This window comes from Lepidothrix coronata, unplaced genomic scaffold (assembly GCF_001604755.1).
Source record: "Lepidothrix coronata isolate B3197 unplaced genomic scaffold, Lepidothrix_coronata-1.0 Scaffold242, whole genome shotgun sequence".
Lineage (NCBI taxonomy): Eukaryota > Metazoa > Chordata > Aves > Passeriformes > Pipridae > Lepidothrix > Lepidothrix coronata.
This window is the reverse complement of record NW_016690422.1, coordinates 923,479-948,384: the sequence shown is the minus strand read 5'-3', so window position 1 is coordinate 948,384 and position 24,906 is coordinate 923,479. Positions and strand designations below refer to the sequence as shown.

At 46.5% G+C, this 24,906-nt stretch overlaps 2 protein-coding genes and 1 long non-coding RNA gene across 3 annotated transcripts in view; 1 reads left to right on the top strand and 2 right to left on the bottom strand.

Moving 5' to 3' along the window:
* The first annotated feature begins 981 nt into the window (after positions 1-981).
* Positions 982-24,685, top strand: LOC108507163 (urotensin-2 receptor-like). Its single transcript, XM_017834864.1, has 2 exons — positions 982-2,127; positions 24,587-24,685. Exon 1 carries the CDS (start codon positions 982-984, stop codon positions 2,074-2,076), a length of 1,095 nt encoding a protein of 364 aa, XP_017690353.1. The 3' UTR covers positions 2,077-2,127; positions 24,587-24,685.
* On the bottom strand, positions 9,824-14,555 carry LOC108507164. The gene is made up of 3 exons (XR_001878012.1): positions 14,522-14,555; positions 14,352-14,406; positions 9,824-9,908 (listed from the first exon to the last, which is right to left on the bottom strand). It is a non-coding gene; the product is annotated as an uncharacterized LOC108507164 (long non-coding RNA).
* The window catches only part of OGFOD3 (2-oxoglutarate and iron dependent oxygenase domain containing 3), a 35,118-nt gene continuing 33,090 nt past the window's right edge, over positions 22,879-24,906 (bottom strand). The window contains exon 9 of the mRNA XM_017834834.1: positions 22,879-24,768. Within this exon, the coding sequence (XP_017690323.1) occupies positions 24,632-24,768 (137 nt within the window). The 3' untranslated portion in view covers positions 22,879-24,631. The remainder of the gene's footprint in view (positions 24,769-24,906) is intronic.

Here is a 24,906-nt window from a genome sequence, read left to right as displayed (position 1 = left end):
GAGTAGGGATTAAAACAAGCAAATAAACACATGGCACTCATTTTAGCACTCTGGTTTAAACAGAAATGTTTGCAGGCTTAAAAGCCAGTTAATTCCTATTGGAAATCAATGGGAGCTGAGGAAATACAGCACTCTAGTAGTCTTGAAAAGCTGTGCCTTGACTGTGGATTGCACTAATCTCTGCTTTCTCTAAAATAAGATTGAAATGTAAGGTGCTTATCGATTTTCAACTGTCCCCAGATTTCCAGCCTAAGGGGAAAAGTTGTCTCCGTGAACCTCATTCATCCCACTCTGTGCTTCCCCCTCTTCAGGAGAATCAGCCGTCACTGACGCTCGATTTTAAATCTTACTACAGCATCGCCACGCTTTTCAGAGCAAGATTCAAAAGAGGAGCTATTGCCACGGCGAGAAGAGGCTGTTCCAGCCCCGGTTCCGCATCCACCTCCCTCTCAGCCTCTCCGGGCGCATCTGGAGCGCCGTGCGCCGGGCACCTGCCGCTGCCTCTGGCTCTCCCTGTTGGCCGCTGACATTTCTTTTTGCCTGATGACTTGAAAGCAAAGCACCGAACCCCGTCGCCAGCGATGCCACCGGGGGAAGAAGGCAAAGCCAGATTCCAGCGGAGCGGCCAGGAAAACTTTTCCGGGAGCTCCCGCAGCGCGCCGCTGCTCCGCGGGGCTCGTTCCGCGGGGCGCTCCGGACCCGCTCCCGGCTCCGCCAGCCCCGTTCTCGGCTCGGGTCCCCGGCGGGGCTGAGCGCGGCTCCCCTCGCCCCGGAGCCCTCCCCGGGCCCGGAGGGCACCTGCCCGCCCGCTCCGCGCCCCACGGGGGTGCGGGGGTCCCGCTGCCGGTGCGGGGCAGCCCCGGGGCGCGGGGGCGGCCCTTCCCCGGGGCACGGCCCTGCCTCCCGCGGGGCGGAGCGGCCGCCGGCGGGGCGCGGAGCGGCGGGGCCGGAGCGGCTGTGCCGGGGCCGCCGCCGCCGCCCATGGAGCCCAACGGGACGGCGGCGGCGGGGGCGGGCAACGCCTCGGCGGGCGGCGGGGCTGCCCCCGCGGGCGGCCCGCTGCTCATCCCCTCGGCCTTCGGGACGGTGCTGTCGGTGATGTACGTGGCCGGGGTGGCCGGCAATGTCTACACGCTGGTGGTGATGTGCCACTCGGCGCGCTGCGCCGCCCCCATGTACAGCTCCATCGTCAGCCTGGCCCTGGCCGACCTGCTCTACCTCTCCACCATCCCCTTCATCGTCTGCACCTACCTGGCGCAGGACTGGTACTTCGGGGACCTGGGGTGCCGCATCCTGCTCAGCCTGGACCTGCTCACCATGCACGCCAGCATCTTCACCCTCACCCTCATGTGCACCGAGCGCTACCTGGCCGTGACCCGGCCCCTGGACACCCTGAAGCGGTCGCGGGGCTACCGGAAGGTCACGGCGGGGGCGGTCTGGTCGGTGTCGCTGCTGCTCACTCTGCCCATGATGCTGATGGTCACCCTGACCGAGGGGGGCAAGGCGGAGGGCAAGGTGAAGAGGATGTGTGCGCCCACCTGGAGCGTGGATGCCTACAGGACCTACCTGACGGTGCTCTTCAGCACCAGCATCATGGCCCCGGGCATCATCATCGGCTTCCTCTACACACGCCTGGCCAGGACCTACCTGGAGTCCCAGAGAAACCCCCCCCACAAGGAGAAGAGCAAGAGGTCCCCCCGGCAGAAGGTCCTCATCATGATTTTCAGCATCGTGCTGGTCTTCTGGGCCTGCTTCCTGCCGTTTTGGATCTGGCAGCTGGTGCGGCTCTACAGCAGCTCCCTGCAGCTCACCACCCAAACCCAGAAGTGCATTAACTACCTGGTGACCTGCCTGACCTACAGCAACAGCTGCATCAACCCCTTCCTCTACACCCTGCTCACCAAAAACTACCGGGAGTACCTGCGCAACAGGCACCGCAACTTCTACAGGTTCACGTCGTCCTTCCGCAAGAGGGGCTCCAACCTGCAGTGCTCCTGGGGACGGTCCATGTCCTCCAGCAACCAGTACGACTACAGCTCGGAGGCCCTGGGCATGGCCACGCTGAAGGACAAGTGAGGAGGAGGAGGCGCTCCGGACACACCGGGACCAGCAGAGCGTCTGGCCAAGGTAGGGCTTCGGGACACCTTAGCCCTGAAGGGGCCTCAAAACTCATTTCTGGCTCGCTCTCTCTAGTGAGGGGCAAGAAGTTGCCTGAACCCAAGTACTATGAGATGAGCCTGAATTCCCATCTGGCTTAGGGCTGTTGGAGGGGTCCTGCTGGGAGCCAGCAGCCGTTTGGGACAAACCCTGCAGGGTTTTGGGTGCAGAAGTTGAGGTGGATACTTTGTTCAGTTCTGACACAAACTCTTTCCACGCTTTGCTGAGTTTTGCCCGGATCCAGCTCCACACACCATTTCTCCCGTGTGGTTTCTCAGTGCTGTCTTCAGGCTACAGCTGGGTCAGAGCTGCAGAAGTCTGAAATTGGCCCAATATTGCTTCAATTTAGCTGCAAGCCTTGGGTTTGCCCTGTGTGTTACCACTGTCTATTTCTGGAGTGTAAAAAGAGACCTTTAAGCCCCCTTTCCTATTTCCTGTTACATTACGGTGCACTACAGTTTCATCAAGCTTAAAGTCTCTCTTTTAAAATTCATTGCAGCAGCACTTCCAACTCCAAGCATTCAAAAACCACAAGGTAAGCTGTCAGAAGCCACAGGATTACCTAAAAAAAACCCTTGTAATTTTTAAAGGTTTCCACCTAAGGTGATTTGAATTTGCCACTGATTTTTTTTTTTTTTAAGTTGGTCCCTTTCTTAAAAGTCAGCAGGGCTTGAAAAACCTGAACGTTTACCTTGGAAAGAAAGAAAAAATGTCTTCTAATCCTATCACTCAAAGACCTGAGGCTAAAATAAAAATGACTGAATCCTTTATCAGGAAACTCATCATAAAAGAGACAATCTTTTTCATGACATTTGATCAAAAGCATTTTGCCTCAATGTATTCTACTCATTTTCTCCCTACTTGGCATCTCACAGTAAACCTTCACCACAGATGCCTGTAAGCATTTAAACAATTGTAAAATGTCAGTTTATAAAATAAACGCTGATTAAAGATGGACCATCATCAGGCTTCCCCTCGCCTGGTCTCTCCACCCAGCTCAGGGGGTTGTATTTGTCAGGGCAGAAGCTGCTGTTCCCAGCTGTGGGGATGAAGTTTGGTTTGATATTCCTCTTCCTTGTTCTGGGACAGACTCTGGGGATAAGTAAAGCATGATATGAGTTGCATAAACTATTGTCAGCAGCCAGTGATGCCCAGGGACTTGTGAAGCAGCAGCAGTGTAAGGAACTGTCATTCCCACTTTTTTATTACACACTCCAGCCCCCATCTGCCTGAGCAGAGTCCCACTCCAGCCCTGCAGTGCCACTGCAATCCCATGTCCTTGGATGATCCTCTCGTGTCCCACACCAAACTTTGGGGTGTGTTTGTGCCAAAGCAGAGACACAAAGCGCCAACAGCGCAGCAGGGACTGGGAGCAGAGAACACGGCACAGGGACACGCTGGATTTTGTGCACCCAACCAACAGAAAAATGAACCCTGCAGGGCACATGTGGGATGCAGAGTGAGGAAGCACATTCCTGTGCCTGGCACCAGGCGTTCTTCTTAGGGGTGCAGTTGCTGGAGTGCTTTCTGGGGACAGGGGAATAAGTAACTCACCTGCTCATACTACTTTTAGCCCCAGGACTGTCTTTGAAACACTGGGGACCACTTTGTCATGTTCCAGTATTGCACTGACTACCAAGCTGGGCAGCTTAAATAGACCTAACAGTGCCCATTCCTTATAAAACAGGGAGACTAGCACACAGTTCATGCTGGGAATTTTTCAGAAAATAATGACTTTTTAAATTATTAATTCTAAAGTCACTGTTACTTTTCCTTCGGTTCCCATTTCCGAGGCTGGAAGTCACTCCCATATAAGAATAACAAAGATAAGGCTGAGCTCAGGAGGTGGTGTGGGAAGGCTGGAGTACATGCATCATCTGTGGAGTGTGTTGGGCTGTCCTGCTCCCAGGGAGATGTCCTGGCAGAGCCAAGCATGGCTGCATCCCTTCCAGGTGTTGCACGTGCCATTTGGATTCTTGACACAGAGCTGATGTCTCTTGATGTCTCTTGCTTGGCCCGAGGAGAAGATCCTTGGGAGGCCACTCACAGCGTTAGGAGGCTGATAAAGGATGGGGGATTACCATGTACAAAATAGTTGCAAGGCACAGTGTATCTCTCTTAACAGGTATGTCAGGGGAAGCAGATGATGGAAGAGCTGGGTAGGTATCAGAAAGAGTTTTAAAGGAATGTGCTTTCTGCTTTAAAAAAAAAAAAAAGTTAAAAACCCATCCAGCCTGAAAACATATTAATAACAAGGGGAAGCTGAAAAGGAATTCTGCATAGAAAAGAAGAGATAAAAATGCAGATCAGATGAGGTCTGCAGTTGTAACCTCATGTGGGCATAAGCAAACAGAAGGGGTTGATTTGGGGGACACGTCCCAAGACACCTCCTCAGCCCCCAGAAAGTATTCTGTTACTCTGCTCAGTGCTGTGAACAGTGTGTCGTGGATGTGCCTTCTGTGCCACATGGTTAGAGCATCAAACATCAAAGGGTTCATGGAGGAGCATGAAAGGCAAAATACTGGATATTTCAAAAAAAGTGTGCCCAGCAGGTCAGGGAAGCTGGTTTTCCCCCTCCATTCTGCTCTGGTGAGACCCCACCTGAAGAGCTGCCTCCAGCTCTGGAGTCCTCAACAGCAGAAGGATGTGGAGCTGCTGGAGCAAGTCCAGAGGAGGCCACAGAGGTGCTCCAAGGGCTGGAGCCCCTCTGCTCTGGATCCAGGCTGGGAGAGCTGGGGGTGTTCAGCCTGGAGAGGAAAAGGCTCCAAGGAGACCTGAGAGCCCCTTCCAGTGCCTAAAGGGCTCCAGGAGAGCTGAAGAGGGACTGTGGACAAGGGCTTAGAGTGACTGGACAAGTGGGGATGGCTTTAACTGAAAGAAGGCACAGTTAGATTGGATATTGGGATTAAATTCTTCCCCGTGAGGGTGGTGAGGCCCTGGCCCAGGTTGCCCAGAGAAGCTGTGGCTGCCCCATCCCTGGAAGTGTCCAAGGCCAGGTTGGACGGGGCTTGGAGCAACCTGGGCTAGTGGAAGGTGTCCCTGCCCATGGCAGGGGGTGGAACAAGATGAGCTTTGAGGTTCCTTCCAACCCAGACCAGGCTGTGAGTCCATGACATTTGTCTCTCACCGGGTTTTTCAGCCAGTGTGTTTCATCCCGGCCCCATCCCAGCCCTGCTCCTCTCTCCCATCAGGCTCTGATAAACCCTTCCAAGGTTACTCCATCCAGAGAACCAGTCCATTGGATGATGCCCACAGAGCACGTCACTGGGGCTGAGGGGAGCCTGTTTAACACACAGAACTGGCCAGCAGCCCCAGGATGCTGCTGTGTGTGATGAATGATGACTCTGCAGCAGCACAGGGAGCAGACACAGTTCAGACCTTCACAAACACGACTCCTCAGGAGCCTCTTGTACTCCTGGGGATCAGAGCTCAATTTAAAAGATGAATTACATAAACAACATCCCTCTTATTGTGCCATCAGACCAGTGAAACTGCCAGAAGTCAGTAGGTTTGATCCACTTCATAAATATCCTGCAAGAGCAGATGTTCTAACTGAGTTCCTCTCTGTAACTGGGCAATCCTTGGCTGTTCTTGGTGTGCTCATGTTTTGGGAATGAGGAGACAGTCTTCATGTATCTTCCTTTAAGAACAAAACCAGATTAATCTGGTAGCTCGCTTTGGAAAGGGATTGCTGCTGCCTGTCTGGAGCACAGAGTCCTGTCTGGGGCTGACACAAAGCTATAGGGGTAGTTTTACCTGCTGTGTTTTACCTGTACCCAGAGAATTTTGGGGAGGGTGTTGGTTTAGCTTTGGGATCTCAGCATTCCTAAGCACATTTCCCTGTGTGCAGGCCATGCAAACCTGCTGTAAGGCAGCTCAGGCAATTTCCCACAAGAGGGAGAGGTGTTACCTGTCCTCAGCACTGAAAAGGATGAGTCAGGATTCCCAAAATCATGGATTAGAAACATCTCGTGTCCACAACCACAGAGGTCACAGAAGTGTATAGAAATTGAGATAGACACATAACCAGAATCTGGATGATGAGACTTGGCAAATTCTTTGTATTTTTGTTCCACTTCAGGTAAATCTGAATCATCTCAGGCCAGGACTGAGTTACAGGGTCAGTTGGGCTGTAACTGGACAACACATGGAGAGTTCCTTGAAAACAATTTGACTTTGGCTATTCTACATTCCAGGAAATCAAGCTCTGTGTAACCTGGGATCATTTGTCATACCCAAATCATTGTAATCCTGTGGTTCTTAATGCTTTGGGGGTTTTTATTACAAATGTAAGGTTGCTGCAGGTTCAGTGACACAGCTGCTTCTTCAGCAACGTGGGAGATGGGAGTTTTAGCAAAGGCAACATCCTATTTCTTGATGGGACAGAGGCTGTCACTGCAAAACTGCCTACATGCTTTGCAGGAAAGAAAATAGTTTAATCACTAGAAAATATTTTCCAACACCCTTTAGGATTTAGGGATTTATAACAAAAAAAGGAAGCCCACCTGAACTGTGAAAGAAAAGCAGTTTCATCTTGAGTGTTCTCTCTTTCTTTGATCTCAGGTGGTATCTGCTGCTGCAATGGCAATTTTTCCACTTTCACTTGAAAAGCCAAAATGCCAGTCCTTTGTGGGACAGGTGAGAATCCATCTGAACCTTATGGAATTGTTGCAGCCTTTACCTTCAGTCACACATTTTCTTAACATCTTTCTCCTCACTTTTTAAAACTGAATTGGCAATCAACGCTCAAAAGCCCCACATTACAATTCAATCATAAATCTGACCAAATAATTAACTTTTTCACACTCCTGTTTTAGCAGGCAATTTTGGTGTTGAGTGTGTGACTAAATACCAGGGAAACCAGTGAAAGAAAGGGCACTTTATGAGCATTTTGTACCTTCGGCTACCAGCAAGATGCACAACTTGCTGCCATTGCATTAACCAAGGAGAATGAGCAGGATGACTGAGTGAATAATGTGTTATAAACTATTCATAATCACCAGTGTGATGAGAGGAGAAAGTGCATAAACCTCACACCAGAGCCCAGCCCTCAAGCCGTGGGAACAGATAACGCAGAACCTGAGAAACCCTCAGGGCAGCCCCAGAAAGTCAGGCAGCTTTGCTGGGAAGTTTGTCTGAGGAGAGGACTCCCGGCTTTCCCGTCGCATTCCGGAGTCCCTCTGGTGGCAGCAACGATCTCCCATCCCGAGGTGTCGGGAAGACAGTTTGCTTTTTAGTTCAGGCTTTAAAACACAAACAGTTGCACAGAATCAGGACACAACCCGACTACATAAGAGCATTTAACAGCTTTAAAGTGGAATGTTGCTGCAACTCCTGGAGGGGAAAAGAGTGTTGAGAAGAGAAAAGCTACTTCCAAGCACTAACTTCCCTCTCCCACATTTCTTCCTATGCCAAACCCAGACTAACTTGAATCCTGTCATTTTGCACAGCATCCTCCCAGCCAGCACCCACAGAGACACCCAGAGCTGGTGATTAACTACAGTTTAGCCCAGCTGGGGCTTTTTGCCTTATAATATTGGTTTCTGCTGCTGGTTTCAAGATTTTCTGGGGAACAGAGAGACTCAGAGTTAATTGCTGTGGCTTAGAAGAAATATATTGCTTTGTCTTCAAAATAGTAGCCGCAGCTCCACAGGGTATAAGTACCCTTTAAAGTTATTGTTATTATCATTATACAAGTTTTTTGCCCTTGTTTGGGAATGTGTCTAAAGCTCAGCAGAGAGAAAGGATGTGTCAGTTGGTGGCAAAGTATTGGGTGGGGTTGGATGGCTCAGACTGAGCTTTGTGAAAGCAGACGGAGCAAAATCGCAACCACTCACTCAGCCAAACCTCTGGGATGCAACAAGTTTCTGTCAGACACCCAACACTGGAAAAAAGTCATTAGTACATTAATTTTATATTAGATATTGGTATATTTAAATCCTAAATGGGTCATATTTCAAAAGGGGTTTTTAAAATCATAAATATTTCTGCTCAGGAATGCAGCTTTCTGCTCACACCGAGTTTCTGGTTGGCATATATCACCTTTGGGGGAGATTGAGTTAATTTTAGAAGGTTTCAAATGGTTAAAACTGAGTTTTCTGATGTATGGTCCCAACTAGAGCCATCTTGTCCCCAAACAAAAAGTTCCCAATGGAATATACCATAGCAAAACTGTAACATTTTCCTTTAGTTCCCCAACCCAAGAAAGGGACAATTAAGAGAGGAAAGGGAGAAATGAATCCTGTAGAAGTCTTCTGGCATTTGGGCTCTACTTTTCTGGTTCTCTCCATTTATAATTTATATTTTAATTTGAATGGAACACTTTGGTAAGCACCAGGAATGCTTCTACAGTGAGAAATGAGGTGCAGAGTTAAGAAGCATTCGTTGAATTTATTAGGGAAGGCTGAACGTCAATACTGTGGAAGATCCCACCCAAACCCCTCCATCGAAATACAAGTAGTAAAATAAGTTTGTGCAAAATCAAAGCACCAGTGATATCAGCTGTGCTTGGCAGAGGAAACAGTTCTAAAACCAAAGTGGGGCTAATGCTGGAGAAGTAAAATCTGCCAAGTTTGTCCCAGCTTGTTTTGGCCAGTCCCTGTTAGTCTTTCCTTGTGCATTCCCGTTAGGATCTTGAATTCGGCTCCTGAATCCTTAACTAGAACCAAACATGATTTCATCCAAACAAAGCAAGGGAGATTCCTGAAGCTAAATGTGGTGTGTCCATAAACACAGCCTGTTAGAGACAGTTACCCCTTCAGCTGTGTGCTCCTGCAAACCAGGGACGTCCATCACATTCACAGCAAATTCACAACCCCTTCTATGCCTGTTGTTTTCTTAAATATCAGCCTGGCATTTGAGAAGCACAGGGCTGGTTCTTGCATGGAGCCTCCTGGAATAAGGCACTACAATTACTTCTCGGGGTACACTGAACCCATCCTCGAAATATCTGAAAGAGTGGAGAAGGTAAATGTACAAATGTACTAACTGTAATGTACAAATGCTAAACGAGGAAAGGCAGCAGCACCCCTGAAGACACTCATGGAGAGGACACCTAAACCTCCAGAGAGATGCAGGTCCCACCAGACAAGCTGTGCCCAGCAACAGGCAGCCCCATTCCTGTGCCAAGCTCCCACAGCACCCTCCTTTTGGAGAGCATGGGCTGGCAGCCAGCTCCCAGCATGACACTCCTCAAAATCCCAGTAACCCCCAGCTTTAAACTGAGTTTCTGCTTTTTCTTTGTAACAGATTTTGTGGTTTTTCCTTTCATTTAACACCGTAGAAGGGAATATCTTACGGAAATGGCGTTATTATAAAATCAGCTGGAGCCCTGGTTACCTCAGGCCAGCACATTTTGAAAGCAGCTTTCTGCCCCTGGGCAGTGTCCAGAGTAAGGACTGGTAGCAGGAACACACAGGGAGTCCGCAGCCCCCACCTGCCCTGTGGTCACTGTGGTTACCTGATCCCACTCAAGGGATCAGTTTATGTCCCTTCACATCACCTGCTGGTGGGGGCTCTGAGGCCACTCATCCTGAAAGCACTGACACTGCTGATAACTCAGGCAAGGCTTAGAGCAAGACAGTGAATAAAATCCAGGAGAGGTTTACCAGGGGGTTGGTGCTGGAGATGCCTGTTGAGGCAGCTGGAGCTGAAGAGAAGATTGACTGAAATGGGGGGAGCTCAGAAGTCCTGGATTCTCCTAGAAAATTACCTCAGGGAAGGCACTTCTTGTCCTGCTGTTCACTGAGTGCCTAGAAAACAGTGACATTATTTCCACTGTCTGTATATGGGTGTTTTAGGAGGTCACTGATTTGTGTGACAGGTTCTGAAATCCTTGGATGAGAGATGCTGTGGATGGAAGGGAAAATGTCTCCTTGCAGGGATAACTTAGGGTTCAGGTTAGCTATTCATGGTTGGACAGAGGAAATGTCTGTGTCCCAGAACTTCTCTGGATTTGATTTATGGAGCTGGTCAGTGAAGATGATGGTTCACCCCCAGCCATGGCAGCTGAAATCAGCCTCCTGATAAAAGCATCATCATTTCAGTGCATCGGTACCCCCTCTAAAACCTTCCTCGGGTGAGAAACAATAGCAGGAGATACAGCAGAGAAGCAAAATCTTTCTTCTTTACCTCCTGGGAGCCTTTTCTTCCCCACATTACAGGCTGGGAGCACTGGGGTCAGTGGAGGTAAAAGGCAGAGCCTGTGCCTCAGGCTGCTCTAACAGCAGGTTATCCATGCAGAGGAGGCTGAACAGAAAGAATTATCCCAACACTCATTACCAACTGCTAAACACAACAGAACTTCCCTGTCATTTTGTTGTTGGCATCTTTTTAGAATGATTAAATCTGTCGAGGAACCTCCGCCTGCCTGAGGCACAGCACAATTAATTCCCAACAACAGAAGCAGAGGAAATAACAACGGAGTAACTTTGCTTGGCTGCTTCAATGTGTTTGTTTGTTTTAATACAAAGGCGAGTTTATTGTGGCAAACATCTCTCAGACTTCAAAGCTCTGCCTCAGTCTTTGCAAGCAACTTCTCTTAGGCTGGATGAGAAAGTGAAGCCCCACAGCCTACAGTGCCCAGTGGTAGAGGAAGAGCTCCTTGCAGATCTGGTTTAAATGGTGGGGGAACCACAGTGAAGGGATGGGGGACAGGGCTGGAGCATCACTTGGGCTTTTATCTCCATCCATATAAATGAGTATTTTCTCTCCTGGGCATTGTGTGCTCTGGGTATTCACTGTCTATGTCTGTTATTCAGGAAAAAAAAGTAAGAAGTTTTGGGTTCAGCCCAATGAAAGGCAAGAAAAAAAACTTTAAATCTGTAACTCTGTGGTGTGGGGAAACTGTTTGTGTCCCCCCAGTTCTAGTTCTTGTGTTCACAGTCCCAGAGGGGCCCATGGGAGCAGGACAAGAGGGGCCTCAGGCGTGGGGAGAAAGGATTCAACAGCTACCTGCAAAATGGTGAAATAATTAATGTGTCACACTGAATTACTCATTAATGAGAGCACAGAGAAATGGCTTGAGGCTGAGAGCAGCCTGAGGAAGGCAATGCTACATCAGCTCCACGCTGACCCTGGTAATAAGGGTTTACACCTGGTGTGGAAGTAGGAGGGGGAGGAGAGATGGGCACCTGAGGGGCTCTGGGGGAAAGCATGTGCCCAGGCACTTTTAGCTGCCCAAGATTTAGGGTTTCCTAAAATCTCACCTCCTGTGAGGATGTTGGTGCTGAACCAGCCTTGGTGACAGCCACGTGCCCATTCCAGGTGCAGCCAAGCCCCAGCCCGACTTCCTTGCAAGTGCTCCTCCCTTCTTGCCCTATTTACTGTGCTCACAAGCAAAACCAGTCACTCCAGGAGCCTCCAAACTCCACAATAAGCACTAAACCCACCTGCAGGGCGAGGAGTTACAGAGGCAGCAGGAGTGGGGTGTCCCTGCCCCTCTGGCAGTGTCAGGGCACAGAATGAAATAGAAAAGCTCGCTGGCAGAAGCACATTAGCTTAGAACTCAAAAAAAATCATCAAAACAACATCTAAATGGACATTTTTGTCTCCTGTCACATTCTCCAGTAAATGTTTATCTCAGGAGAGCTCCAAGGCATGTGTTTGAGACTCAGTCTGTGGAGGGTCTAGGTACAGTTACAGACCTTATCCCAGAGTCTGCCTGAGCAATGTGCATTCCCATCACTCACTAAAGATGGAATCTCCTGCCTGTGTTGGAAGGAGCTTGAACAGAAAGATCATGGATCAAAAATGACTGTTTAGGTTATTTGTGCAGTAAAAGGTTTGTTTTTAGCATATTGCTGTCTTTGCCATTCTTATTTTAATCCTATCTTTTTTTCCCTGTCCCTGCGTGTTCAGTCCTTTCTTTGTGTTACGTTTCCTTCTCAGCAACAATCCAGAGCCTCTCCCAGGACTCTGCTCCACCCTTGCTTTGCTCCACAGCTAAAACCACCACCCATCACACTCTGATACCCTGGGAGAGTTTCAAGGCTTTGGGGAAATTTCTTACCTCCTGCATTTCAGAGCTGTTTCAGGTTGCCCACATAGAAGGCAGAAGCCTCTACTGATTTCCACAACCTGATCAGAAAGCTGGCACGTTCCTGCAAGTGGGACTGCTATAAGCAAATCATTCCACTCCATTAGACAAGTTCTGTGTGACAGCCAGGAATATGATTTAACTTTACTCCACCTTCCACTCCTGTCCCCTCAGTGAAGCTGGTACATCTGGTTTCACAGCCTTGTAGTTTTAAAGGATTAAGTCATTTTACTTTATAGCGCTGGGGTTTTTTGTTTTTTTTTTTTTTTTTTTTCCAATCAAAAGTAATTATTTCGTGTCCTGATCAGGTTCCCTGCCCACCTCCAGGCAGCTGAACTGATGCAACTGATGAGCCGTGAAAAGAAGTGTTTGTGAAACATCTTCAAATGTGTTTTAAAAACCATGGGTGAAAAGCTTCGATACACCTTGAGCTTGTTCTTGTTTAACAGACCTATAAATGGCTGAATTCACAATCCAAACAACTTCTACCCCGCTGCAGCTGGAAATATCTTATGTTCTCAGAGGGTTTGGGCTTTGCCTTCTGCTTTCCCCTTTCTGGTCAGTGAGTAAGGTGGTGGCTTCCCCACCTAGACTTGCCCATTAGCCCCCAGGGAGGCTCTGTGAAGCTTTGTGAGGCAGAACAACCATCAGCAACATCGACATCCTTGCCAGAGCACCCATGAAAATGCAGTCCTGCAGCTCTGACCCACACTGATGATTATGATGGATCTTCAGTCTGGAAGGGACGACACAGTTACAGGCTCAGCATGGGGGCATTTTCCTTACACTGCCTTGGAACCTGTGGGGGGTTTTCCTGTTTAGTTTTCAATTATTTGACTCACACCTGATGCACTTCACTCCCACGTTAACAGCTGGTGGGTTCAAAGGCTGGAGTTGGTGAGGGCAATGCCTGGAATGGATGGTAATTATGTACTGAGCTCATTATAACTGTTCAGTTATTGAATAATTTGGAAAGGCGAGCAGGAGGAATATTTGGTTAATTAAGAGCTCGTTTAATCGCTGCTAAATTTAGCCTTCCAGAACAGTGCTCACCTTCCCCACATTTGGAAACCTTTGCCTACCTGCACTGCCAGGGGAAGCAGGAACACTCTGCTCCTCACCTCGTGGTGTCATGGCTTTGTTCCCTGCCAGCTCTGCCCCTCCACATTTGGCTTCACGTTCATTAAGATCCCTCCGAAGCTGCCATCAGTCTCCAGCAAGATGTTTAATTAGAAACAACTCACCTGTAAGTGCCCAGGTACTTTTGGGACCAAAATCTCATCCAGTTTAAAAAACTGACCGAACAGCAAAGTCTGAGCATGTAACAGAGCTCAGAAAGTGTGAGCAGGAGAAAATCCTTAGAGCCCTCAACATTTTTCTGTTGCTGCTGGTCTAACACAGTTGCTGTGCACGTGTTTCTTCTGTTTGAGGTTTTTGACAATTTAAAGCTTAGAGAGCAGGTTTAGCACCCAGGGGATGCTTTCTGGAGCTTGGACTGATTTCCAGAGGCTCTGGGGAGTCTTCAAGACAGTGCTCGAGACAAAAAAAAAAGTGTTTACAGCTTAATGCCATGTCTCTACTATTGTCCCAAGAATGTCAAATATCCATTTGCAAATTCAGGGAGGCTTGTAACTGAGGACTTTTGGGGAGAGTTTTGAGGGAAGGACTAAAGGGGGAGGTAGCATTTGACTCAAGACGAGCACAACTTTATTTAAAACAACGACTTAGTGGATTTAAAATAATTCTTTTGCTTTGGGCTTGTTGCTTAAGTGCTTTTATCCTTTGCCTTAGATTATTTTAATACATTAGAGTCCTCGTGCACAGTCAGTGGGGTGTAAGTGCTGCTGCAGATGGGATGTGGCCACCAGCTGGCACATGCTCATGAAAAGGGGACCCTCCTCCCAGCACGGAAGTCAAGGGCAGATGTTCAGAAAGAAGAAAAAAGAAAAAGCAAAGCCCCTTTGCACTCCCAAGTGACAAATGGTTTAAAGACTCCAAGAGGTCACTGCTCCTCCACTCCTGTCTGTCAGAGGAAGGAAGGAAGAGTCTGTTCTGAACCTCATCCTTCATAATACACTTCAGAACAAAGTAAACTTATTTTTTTCTATTAGGGAGAAGATATTAGAACAAGCCAGATCTCGCACGTCTGGCAACGTACCAGTGTTTTGCAAAGGTATCCATGAGCAACTTCTATTTTGCTTTCAGTTCAAACGCTGCAAAAAAAAAAGGAAAATAATTTTTAAACGAGTTTTTCAGAGCAGACTCCATAAGGTCAATGCTGCAGAGGAGAAAAGTCATCAAAGCAGGTTGATTTTAAAACCTGACAACCTCGACAGCCTCCTTGCAGCAGCACAGAGCCACATCAGTTGTGCTGTTACCCATGGTTACAAAATTGTTGAATGAAATGAAATGGAATCCAAACCTGTCAAGAGTTGTAGCTCTCACAGAGGCAGGACAAATGATGTGGAATGGTAACTCCTCGAGTACTCCACTGGGGCCTCAACTGAATATTTTGTCAAACTGCTCTAAATTAACAGAGCTCGTCTGTTCTGAGTCTGGGATGCTGAGGAGATGAGGAAGCTCCTGGTGGGATCTGGTTGATTGTAAAAAAATCCCTTTTTCTTGACAAGAGGACAAGGTATAAGGCAGGTCCTCAAGAGACCCTGTGATTTCAAGTAGAGAAGTGTTACGGGATATTCTCTCTTTGCCCCAAAGGAAAAAGAATCAAGGTGAAGTCTGGGTTAGAATTAGTGTTTTCTCTTCAATCAGTCATTTCTTCTAAATTAATAAGGCAGAGACAGCTGCTTTAGCAAAACAATTAAACAGTACATCAATAAAGCAGCTGCTTTGCACCAGGCAAGTGACTTTCCCAGTGGGCATCTCCCAGGTTTCTGTGGATGTTGGGCACTGAGGCAGCCACAGACTCCTCTGTTCCCCTAAGTTCTCTGCTGGATTTTGGGGGTACTGTGCTGGGAGGAGGATGACAGCAATGCTGTCAGGATCTTTTCTTCCTGCTAAGTGTCCCTGTCAAAGCATCTTTCCGTGGCACACCAGGGCAGCATGAATTCCCATCAGCCTCCTTTCCTTACCCAAGAAGGGACAAAAAGTCAACAACTGCAGAGCCCTGTCAGCAAAGGATGGCTGGAGAAGGGCTGCAGACTGATCTCAGCTCTCAATACTGTGTGAGATGTCTCTACAAAGCTATTCCAGTCTCTGCTGGTGAAGGGATCCCACCCTCTGCCAAAGTCACTGAGCCAGCAGTGAGTTTACCTTTCCCCATCCTGTTTATCCACGTGATATCAATTCCTATCAAGTATCATTTGGGATGTCAGACCTTGTTCAGCACTCAGTGTTACCCACATTTAGCAACTGCTCCTTCTCAGCACCTCCACAGCAGGAGGAGGTCTCACCCTTCCCACCACCTGCAATGTCCAGCCGAGTCCCACAGAAAATCCCAAATAATATCTCCCAATAGGGTCTCTTCTGCTGCCACCACCTCTTGGAGTCTCCAGATGTGTCCTCCCCATCCCAGCTGTCACTGCCTTTTGTACTGACAGCCAGAGCAAACCCTCCAGCCCTCACCAGACCCCAAACCTCCTCCTGGGGTGGTCCCCAGGCCGAGGGACGCGAGGGTTTTCTTGGCTGGAGCGGGTGCAGACAGAATTCTTGTAAGCATCAGTTTTACTGTCTCTTCCCAACATAAACTGGACAAATTGATGGAGTCCTGGCCCCGAGGATAAACACCACCTCCAGTGTTTAGAGTAACTGTCTCTGGAGAGGAGCCGTGCGGCTGAGCCGACACGGGAGCACCCCCGGGCACCGGAGGGGTCTGGTGGCACCGCCCTGGCAGGAGCCTTCCCTTGCTCTCAGATGTCCCCAGGAAGGATAAAGACTACAAAAAGTCTTGCAGTTCACCCAGGGACCATAATAACAACCTGAAACTTATTTTGCAGGGTTACAGAGGAGCAGCAATCAGCACCTGAGGCTCCTGCAGAAATCCCTGTCTGGGCTGGCTGAAGTGCCCAGCACAGTAGTTCCAACACACCAGTGTTGCAAAATACTCAGTTTTATGGAGTTTTCATACTTCAGATTAGTTTCAGCTTTTTAGCTGTTTAGGAGTGGTAAATCCTCATGTGGTTAGGAAGCATTCCTGGCTATTATCTCTAAGAAGAACTTTAATATTTACAGTCAGGCTAGTACTTCTGGAGGAGACTGAGATTAGATAAGCTCATTAAGTCAAGCATTCTTTCCACACCTGCGTTCTTCCCAACAAAATGGTAATTCTGCAATTTCAAGGCTGTTCATTTAGAGACAGATTTTATTTGTCATGCTGATGCAAACCTGAACCCCTGGCACGCTCCATGACTAAAGCTGGCTCAGATGTACACAGGCTGTCCTCCCCTTTCAGGGCCTTGAACACAACTGCAAAATCCCCGTCTCCTCAGTGACACAGCCTGGTGCAGCTGGACTGCTCAGAATGCATTCAGCAAGCGTGGCATCAGTGTTAGAAAACTAAAATCTATTTATTTAAAAGATTTGGAGTATCCTAGTCCTATTCCCACCTTTGTCTCCTCTGCAGTACAAACAAGCCCTCATCTGCACTTGGGAAGTAGCTGTGGGTGTCTGGAGCAAGCAGTGACTGAGTCTTCTTCCAGCTGCACATCCAGCCCCTGCACATCCATCCAAGCTGGAAGAAAATAAAACCAAGGTCATTAACCCTGTCCAGCTGATGGGCAGGGGAGAGGCAGACAATAACAATGGTATTAAAGTTAATTGACCCACTGGCTTATTCATTGCATTTCATTCATTAAAAACAAGGCTTTAAGGCTCAAAGATTTCTGGGTTTTTTGCCATTCTGTCAAATGGTCTAACAAGAGGCTGTTGCTGTTCCTAATGACCTTGCCCTGTTTGTAACTTTATTGCCTTGGAAGTGCACCCACAACTACAAAACCATTACACCTCCCACTCCAGGGTCAGGCCATCAAACACCTTCCCTTCTGCCTCGCCCAGATCCTGCAAATCACAAAGCCTGACCAGAGGACAGAATCGTTAATTTAGCCCTGAACATCTCAGAAATGTCTCCCTGTACAGCTCAGCTATGGAGAGGCTTTTGATTGCTGCCCTTCCGTGCATGCTTTATGGCTGAAGTATTTAATCTAAGGAGAATGATTAGGAGGAGCACAAGTTCTCCAAAGCCTATGTGAAAATTTAGCAACAGAGTCAAAAGGTGTTTAACTTGTATTGAAAGTGATAATTTTTGCAGGATGCTGGAGTTCACTGCCTCACAGCCATCTGGAGGTGCTAAAAGCATTGAGAAAACAAAGCCCAGAGGTCTCAAGTTCCAGTTGTTGAGGGGAAAAGGCTCAGAGGCAGCAGCTGAGATGATGGAAGACTTCAAGGCGCTAATAAATGTGACAGGAGTGAGTCTTCACCTCTTCATCCCGAGCTGTGCTTTCAGCTGGGCACTCTGAGATGGGAACAGCCTTCCTGAGAAATCCACAGGCATTTATTCTGTGCTGCTGCTGAGGCAGAGAAGTGCCTGCTCGTGGTCTGAATGGATCAAGATCTCCATCAAAATGTGTAATTGGAAAGGGAAAATGAGCAGGGGCAGGACTGGATTTCCAGACACTGTTTGATCATGGAAAAGCAGAGTAGAACCTCAGTGGAGAGTACTGAAGAGCAGGTGCATACTCCCTACACTCCAACTAAAGGATTAACAAATCAGTAAAACTCTGTTCTTTTTTAAGAGTTCCAGAAAATCCAAGTTTTTCAAACCTTTTTTTTCCCCCCAAAGAGAAACTTTCTCTAGATGTCTTTATTAATTCAGTTTGAATGTAATCTTGGATTATTTCTTATTTACAGGTCTAAATTCTGCCTAGTTTCAGAAAAAGTAAAATAAATGCTATACATATATCACCTGATGGCCAAGACAAGTAGCTGAAGTAAATGGTACTGAGGAAGAGGTCCTGTTGAAAGTTTTATGGAAGGTTTTACCAGCAAGAGCTTTGCTGCCTCAAAACTCTCAGTTTGCAGCTCTTTGTCTGATCTTCTAATGAAGCAATTCAGCAGAGTGAGGAGGAGGAGGAGAAAATGTCAATTTAAATTGACACAGACATGTCAGTGTGGGAGAAATCTCCTGCAGCTGCTCCCTGCCTAACACAGTCTGAAATTTAACTTACCCCTCTGCTTGACTTACTTCTGTTGTATTTCTGTTTCCATACCAGTAAAGCACAGATTATTTTGATCATATTCGTCCCTGTGGAAAGGAATGACTCCCAAATTAATTTATTATTTTCCTTTAAAATAAAGGAACCAATAAGAAAACACACATTTATGGCCCCTAGTGAAGTCGAAATCCTCCAAGTGCACGATCCCTTCTCTCACTGCTTTTGTGTTGAGAAGTGCAAGGACTGTAAACGGGCTCAAGGTTTGTTACTTCACAGCAGCCCTTTAAGTTCTGAATCACCTGGTAAAATGTGGCCTTCTTTTTATGAGGTTATTCAGTGAATCACAATTAAAGCCCTGTTATGCAGGGAGGACTCCCAGAACATGTCTCCTCCTCACTAATATAAATCAGAAATAAACACATTTGTCTGCTAGAGGGAATGGAAGGAACCACCATCCAGAGCCAAGACATGCAGAATGACTCCATTAGGACCTGCCTTTGTTTATTCCCCCAAGATTTAATGGTCTGGCTGGCAAGTTAATATGCTGAGGAGGTCACCTCCAAGGTAGGAATCCACCCAGAGACCTTCCCCTGGCAGTGAAAAGCACTCTCAAAGGAAAACAGTAGGATTTTTTTCTGTGGAGTCAGCAGCAAAGTGTCCAGGCACCTACATAAACAGCTTAAAATAATTGTATAAACTGAGGAAAGAGAAAGAGACAAGTCTTCGAGGTGTCTGTCCAGAAAAATCAAGCCTCAGGAACCTAGTTGGTGCTTTTTTTTTGGTTGTTAATAAAAGAATAGGAAGGGTATCCGTGTCTAAAATGAGCTTTTTTTTAACACTGAAGGCCTGTTATAAGAAATTCCCAGAAATAAGTAACATGAGCTCCACAAATCCCAGCTTCTCTCTATAAATAGAATATTAAGTAGAATATTTCTTTCAAAAAGAGGTGCTGTGGTTTCAGGCACGTGCTCTTGCTGTGCTTCACATCACTGAGCTTCAGCTTCAAGTCTCAGGTGAAGGTCTCAGTGCAGTTCATTATGAACAATAAGTCTGACATGGCAACTCATGGATTCCACCAGTCCAGATCCCTTGGGCAGCCTCTGGATTATCCAGCACTAAACCCAGCTGTTTTGATAGTTTTCCTTTGTTTAGATGCACCTAAAGGTTACAAAAATAAAGGGGATGGTACTTCCAAGCTGCTTTATTGATTCCACAGTAAGAACTATTCAAGCAAGACATTTCTTGTTAGTCCCAAGCTCTGACCTCCTTTCTGTAGCTTCTGTTTCAGAATTCCTTGCTCATTGTCCACAAGGTATCATGAAAGACAAGAGTGCTCAACAACAGACCCCTACCTTGTCATTATTTCAGCTTTACAGGAAAACAGGCAGGATGGAAAGAAACATCTGTGAAATAAAGAGTGGTGGTTCAAATATGGACAGTGCCTGTAATGGAAGAAAAATAAGAGAGTAGCTGGAAAAAAATGAATGCTGAATAATGAGAAATCTTAAAAATTGAGTTAGGAATTCTTCTTAAAGATTAATGCCCCACATGGGCTAAAAGGGTCAGAGGAAAAAGCCAGCTCCTCTTCAGTCCCAGCAAGGCAGTCAATGGATAAATAATGGACTATTATACCCTGTTCAGTTCTTCCTACATGTAAAAGTTGAGCTGTGTTTGGAGGGAAGTGAGATATGAAATGAGGGACTGGAGGGGAGCTGATGCACACAAAGATGTGCACTTTGGAAAAAGGATAGTTATTTTCTTTGCACAGTCCAGCCTGAAGTCACCAACACTCACGTGGAAGATAAAAAATGCCCACACAGATACTCTGGGGATAAATTAAAGATCAGTAAAAGAGAGATGACTGGCAGGTTTCAGCAAACATGATCTAAAACTAGCTTTCAGCTTCCTAAGAATGTTTACAAAAAACAAGATAAGGCAGAGATGTTACAGCTCTTGCTGGTGTTTTAGAAGGAGCAACAGACACTCACCAGAGGATTCCCCACCACTCCAGGCCTGAGTCTGAGCTGGGTTTCCCAGGATGACTGATCTGCCTTCCTGAATGAGGCTGAGACCATCCATGTGCCAGAGCCATCTGTGGTTCAGAGAGGAAATAACTCTTCTGCTGCTCTTGGAATGTTTTTGCTTGGATTTCCACACCAGAGACTCAAAAAGGAGAGACAGGAGTTGGGATATATTTTTCTTTTTTTTTTTTTCCCTTGAAGGAGGGAGGTTGGTTGTATTTATTCTTCCCCTCTCAGAGAGCTCTGACCTCCAGCAGCATCTCCTGGGTTAATTCCTAGAATTTGGACAAAAGTATTGCACAAAGCTCCACATGAGCATGTCAGAGAGAACCAATTCTCCTGTAAACACTGTGCAAGGATATCTGGATGTGGGAGGAACATGAGAAACTATTACATTAAAAACAATGTCATCTTCATTTACCAGGGAAAGGAAAGCTATTAAAGGAGACATTCAAGGGTACTGAGAATTGCAATTGAAGAAACAAAACCAGATTTCCTTGACAGCACAGTCATCATCAATGCCATTTCAGCTACATTTATTTTAATGTGCACATCATTATGTGCTACAGCCTCAGAAAGCACCTGGCTGAGATGCTGACCTTAAAAATAAGTAAGACAGGAAGCTAAATTTCTGCTATAAATCCAAATTAAAATCTTTTTGTAAATAGATTACCCTTGTAAACATTTCTGGATTGACATTCATTAAGATGGAGTGCAGTTTATTCCAGGGGGACAATCCATATTCAGGAAAATCTCAACGTAAATGTACCTTTCCAAACCTTCAGGGGAATTAAAACCTGTGATTCCACAGCTGCCTGCACAATGAAAATGTTATACCTGAGAAATGCCAGGAAGTTCCTAGAATGCTACAGTAATGCAAGGCAGGTTTACACTGAAAACATCATCCAGTCACATACCTGTTCATTTTTCAAAAGTTCCTGATATTCTGCAAAACCTTTGAATGGAAATTAGTTTTAGAAGCAGCACCACTTCACAGAAGTCCTCAGGAGACTTCAGTCAGTCCTGTTGTAGGGATTCAAATCTGGCTTGCTCTTCTGCTGTATTTTCCATTTCACCCTGGGACTTTTCACACCAGCAGCCTTTCCCTTTCCTTACAAATAATTTCCTTTTAAAGTACAAATCAACGTTCCCAAATACTTGCAGCAGGTACACCTTCAGGTGCAAGGCTGTAATTTTACCATCAGGACTCAGCCCCAGTTCACACTGCACAAGTGCTGACCTTTCTCTAACCACGAGGGCTCTTTGAAAAAGGTCCTCACACAACTGGGAACCATCAAGCCACATTCTGCCATCACCATGTGTTTAATTAAGAGCACTTCTCTGCAGCAGCTTGGCATCAGATTTGTGCTACTTGAACAGAACAAGTCCTGTCCTGGGCCTAATGAGAGTTCTAAGAACCAGAGCCCTGCAGTTCCCAGTAGCAAAGGGCAGCTGAACCACAGAGAGGACAGAAGGAAATTCAGGTATTTCAAATGCAGAATTATCTGTCAAGAACCGGGAAGAGAGACCCTTAATAAAAAGGTATTCAGGGTATTTAAGGGGCCTAAAATAAATTAAGCCAAATTGATTTCTAACATCAGTGAATTCTGCAACTTCCACTCTGCCCCAGGAACATCAGCCTTTCTGCAATTACTGGTTTCCTGCTGTAGGCTGCATTCAGAAACTTTTAGATTGCATTTTACTTCCTCATTTGCCATTTAAGTTCTTCCAAGATCTAGATATTGCTTTTTGTAGTCCAGATATTGAAGCTTCAGATAGAAGAATCTCAGTGGGACTAAAACATACAGCATATGGAATTATTGTGCTTCTTTTCCAAAGAAATTCTCATAGCGGGTGCAGCAGACAATTATCCAGCAAATTCAAGTGACAGGTTTGCTCATCATATTGACCAGATTACTGAAGCTTAAAGACTCCCAAAGACAAATACCATCTTGACTTTGTTTCTGAATGTCACTCAGGTCCCAGCAGGAGAGCTGCACCGGCTGTGGGAGATACCAGGATCTGCCAAAGATGAAAACCCGAGATGATGAGATGAGACTTCCCCCAGGGTCTGAGATGACCTTGCAGAGCAGGATTTTACAGAGGGCAGCTCCAAAAGTGCCCCTCAAAGCCTGCATGACAGCCAGGAGTGAGCAGCAAACACGTGGACAAGTGGCACAGCAATTCCAGTGCCAGGGCTGCAATAACCTTATAGTGGAGTGAGGATTTGGTTTGTTCTGTCCCAAAGGGACAGGCTACAGAGAGGAGTTCTTGAGTGGGCTGAATCCCAGTGTGAATCACACAGCTCCATTCATATTCAGATTCCACTGCTGTCGGGTGTTGTTCTGGAAAAGGCACATTTGAATCCCAAAGCAATGTGAGCAATCAAGTTTCAATCCAGTAAAGCAGTTGCTGGTGATCTTGGTCTGCCTTCACAGAGACTTAAAACCTGGGTGTAATTCAAATTTCTTGGAATAAACAGGCTTTGAGGCAAGGATTTCAATAGGAAACGCAATTGACTTTATTGTTTCCTTGCATCCAGCATTTTTAACAATCCTTCCTTGTTAGCACAGACAAGGAAGCCTTTTTCAGGTTTGAGAACAAAGAAATCAAATGACAGAGGCTTAACCTTGCTGGTGTGCCCAGGGAGAGCACTCACAAGGCCAGGTGTCCTGTCACCATTCCTCTTTATACTGATCTGCAGGGTAATCCCCCCAATACTTACTATTTCCATAAAAAGGTAGATTAAGGAATCAAAACTGTATGAATAGAATTTTTTTTAAAAAAATTAAAAATCAAAGCACATTCCCAGATTTTCAGTGTTTCATAGAAATTATACATCCCAGGAATATAACAGATCAACATTTGCTAATTAATTTGACTGAGAAAAAAAATTATGTTTTCCTACAGTTTATTTATCAATTCCCTGACCCACAACAGAAATCTTTGACTGCAGGAAGAAACCAAGGTTGTTGGCAAGATTACACTTTGTTCCTTTATCTGCACTGCAAATCACACAGCTCCCCTGCAGTTTATTATCCAGGGAATACCAGTGGTCCTAGTCAACAGAAAAAAAGTCTTCATGCTAAACTGAAAAAGAGAAGTCCAAAAATAGCTACTGAGAGACTTTCTGAAACAGCTAAAACATTGCTTTGGACACAATTCAACTGCAGGTGGACACCAGTTTCCCTCAGAGCCCACAGGCTCAGGAGGTTTTGAGATCCAGCCCTCCAGGCAGCAAGTCAGGCTTTGCAGGACTGAGTCTAAGGAGGCCAGGACGGGCCTATGGCAAATCTCAACAAAACTATGTCTTTTTTCTCAGCTCTTCCCCTCCCAACCCACTGCCCTTCCTGGGCACTGGATAATGAGGAATTCTTAGATGAATCCAGAGGATTGGTTACCTCTGCCCAGCTCTCCTTTTGAATTTTGATTCAATGTACAGGGTTACATGGTCAAGCCATCTCCATGAACAGTTCTTAATAACCCTAACACTGGGCTTCCAACCAGGAGACTGATCATTTTCATGGAAATCCAAAGGAAACAAGGCAAGCTGGGAATGCTGCATTCTGATCAAAGGGATCTAGTGCAGTGACATTCCCTGCACAAAGCATTTGCAGTCCAAAAGCAATAGGCTTTCTGGCCAGAGAATTGCATTGCTGACCTTGTATTAACTAGTCCCTGTTTGTAGCAAAAAATAGTAGTAGTTCAGTTAAAACAGAAGTTCAAGTAAGTCCCAGTAGCCAAACCCCAGGTGTACTGCCCATTAATGCCCATGCTCAGGAGAATCCATTCCTCTCAAGAGGAAGTATGTTCAAAATAACACTCACCTTGCTCAATTAACTTAGGTTAAACTTTCTACATCACATGAGTAACTGAAAAGGCTAAAGAATTAAACAGGTAACAGCAGCATAGGGAGACATATCAAGGCATGGCCCAAAAGATGGTTTGTATTTTTTAAACTGAAGAATTTTCAAAAAATAGTACTAAAAAAAAAGAATGAAGAGCCCAGTGAAGAACTCCTCTTTGTAGCCTGTCCCTTTGGGACAGAACAAACCATTTTCAGAATGCATCAGATCTGAGATGGTCCTTAAGGAAAAGGTCACGTGAAAACAAAGTGTATTACAATCCATTGATACAGCTGGGCAATTCTCATTGAACGTGGGGTAACAAGAGATGTCATCTCCCTTTTTCCTCTCCTCTTGCAGGGCTTCTCTCCTTCCATTTGCCCTCGTGCTCCACCCCCAGAGGAGTCACCCCAGGACTGGATCCCCGATGCCGTGCTCTGGGTTGCAGGTGAAGGAGATGGTGATGGCAAAGCGAGTGCCCCAGTGAACCTTCTCCACACGGTGAAGGTTCTCCGACCCAGAGGTGAAAAAGGAAACCCGGCCTATAAAGACAAATATTTCATCAGTGACATGGAGTTTGCCTCTCAGCTCTCTCCACACAAGTTTAGCTGTTGTCTCAGCACCTGAGAGCCCACAGGTCATCACACAAATTGTTATGAGCTTATGCTGCACTCTGACAG

Excerpts from the sequence above, each read along its gene's own strand:
- LOC108507163 (XM_017834864.1), top strand. The coding sequence starts at position 982 with ATGGAGCCCAACGGGACGGCGGCGGCGGGGGCGGGCAACGCCTCGGCG.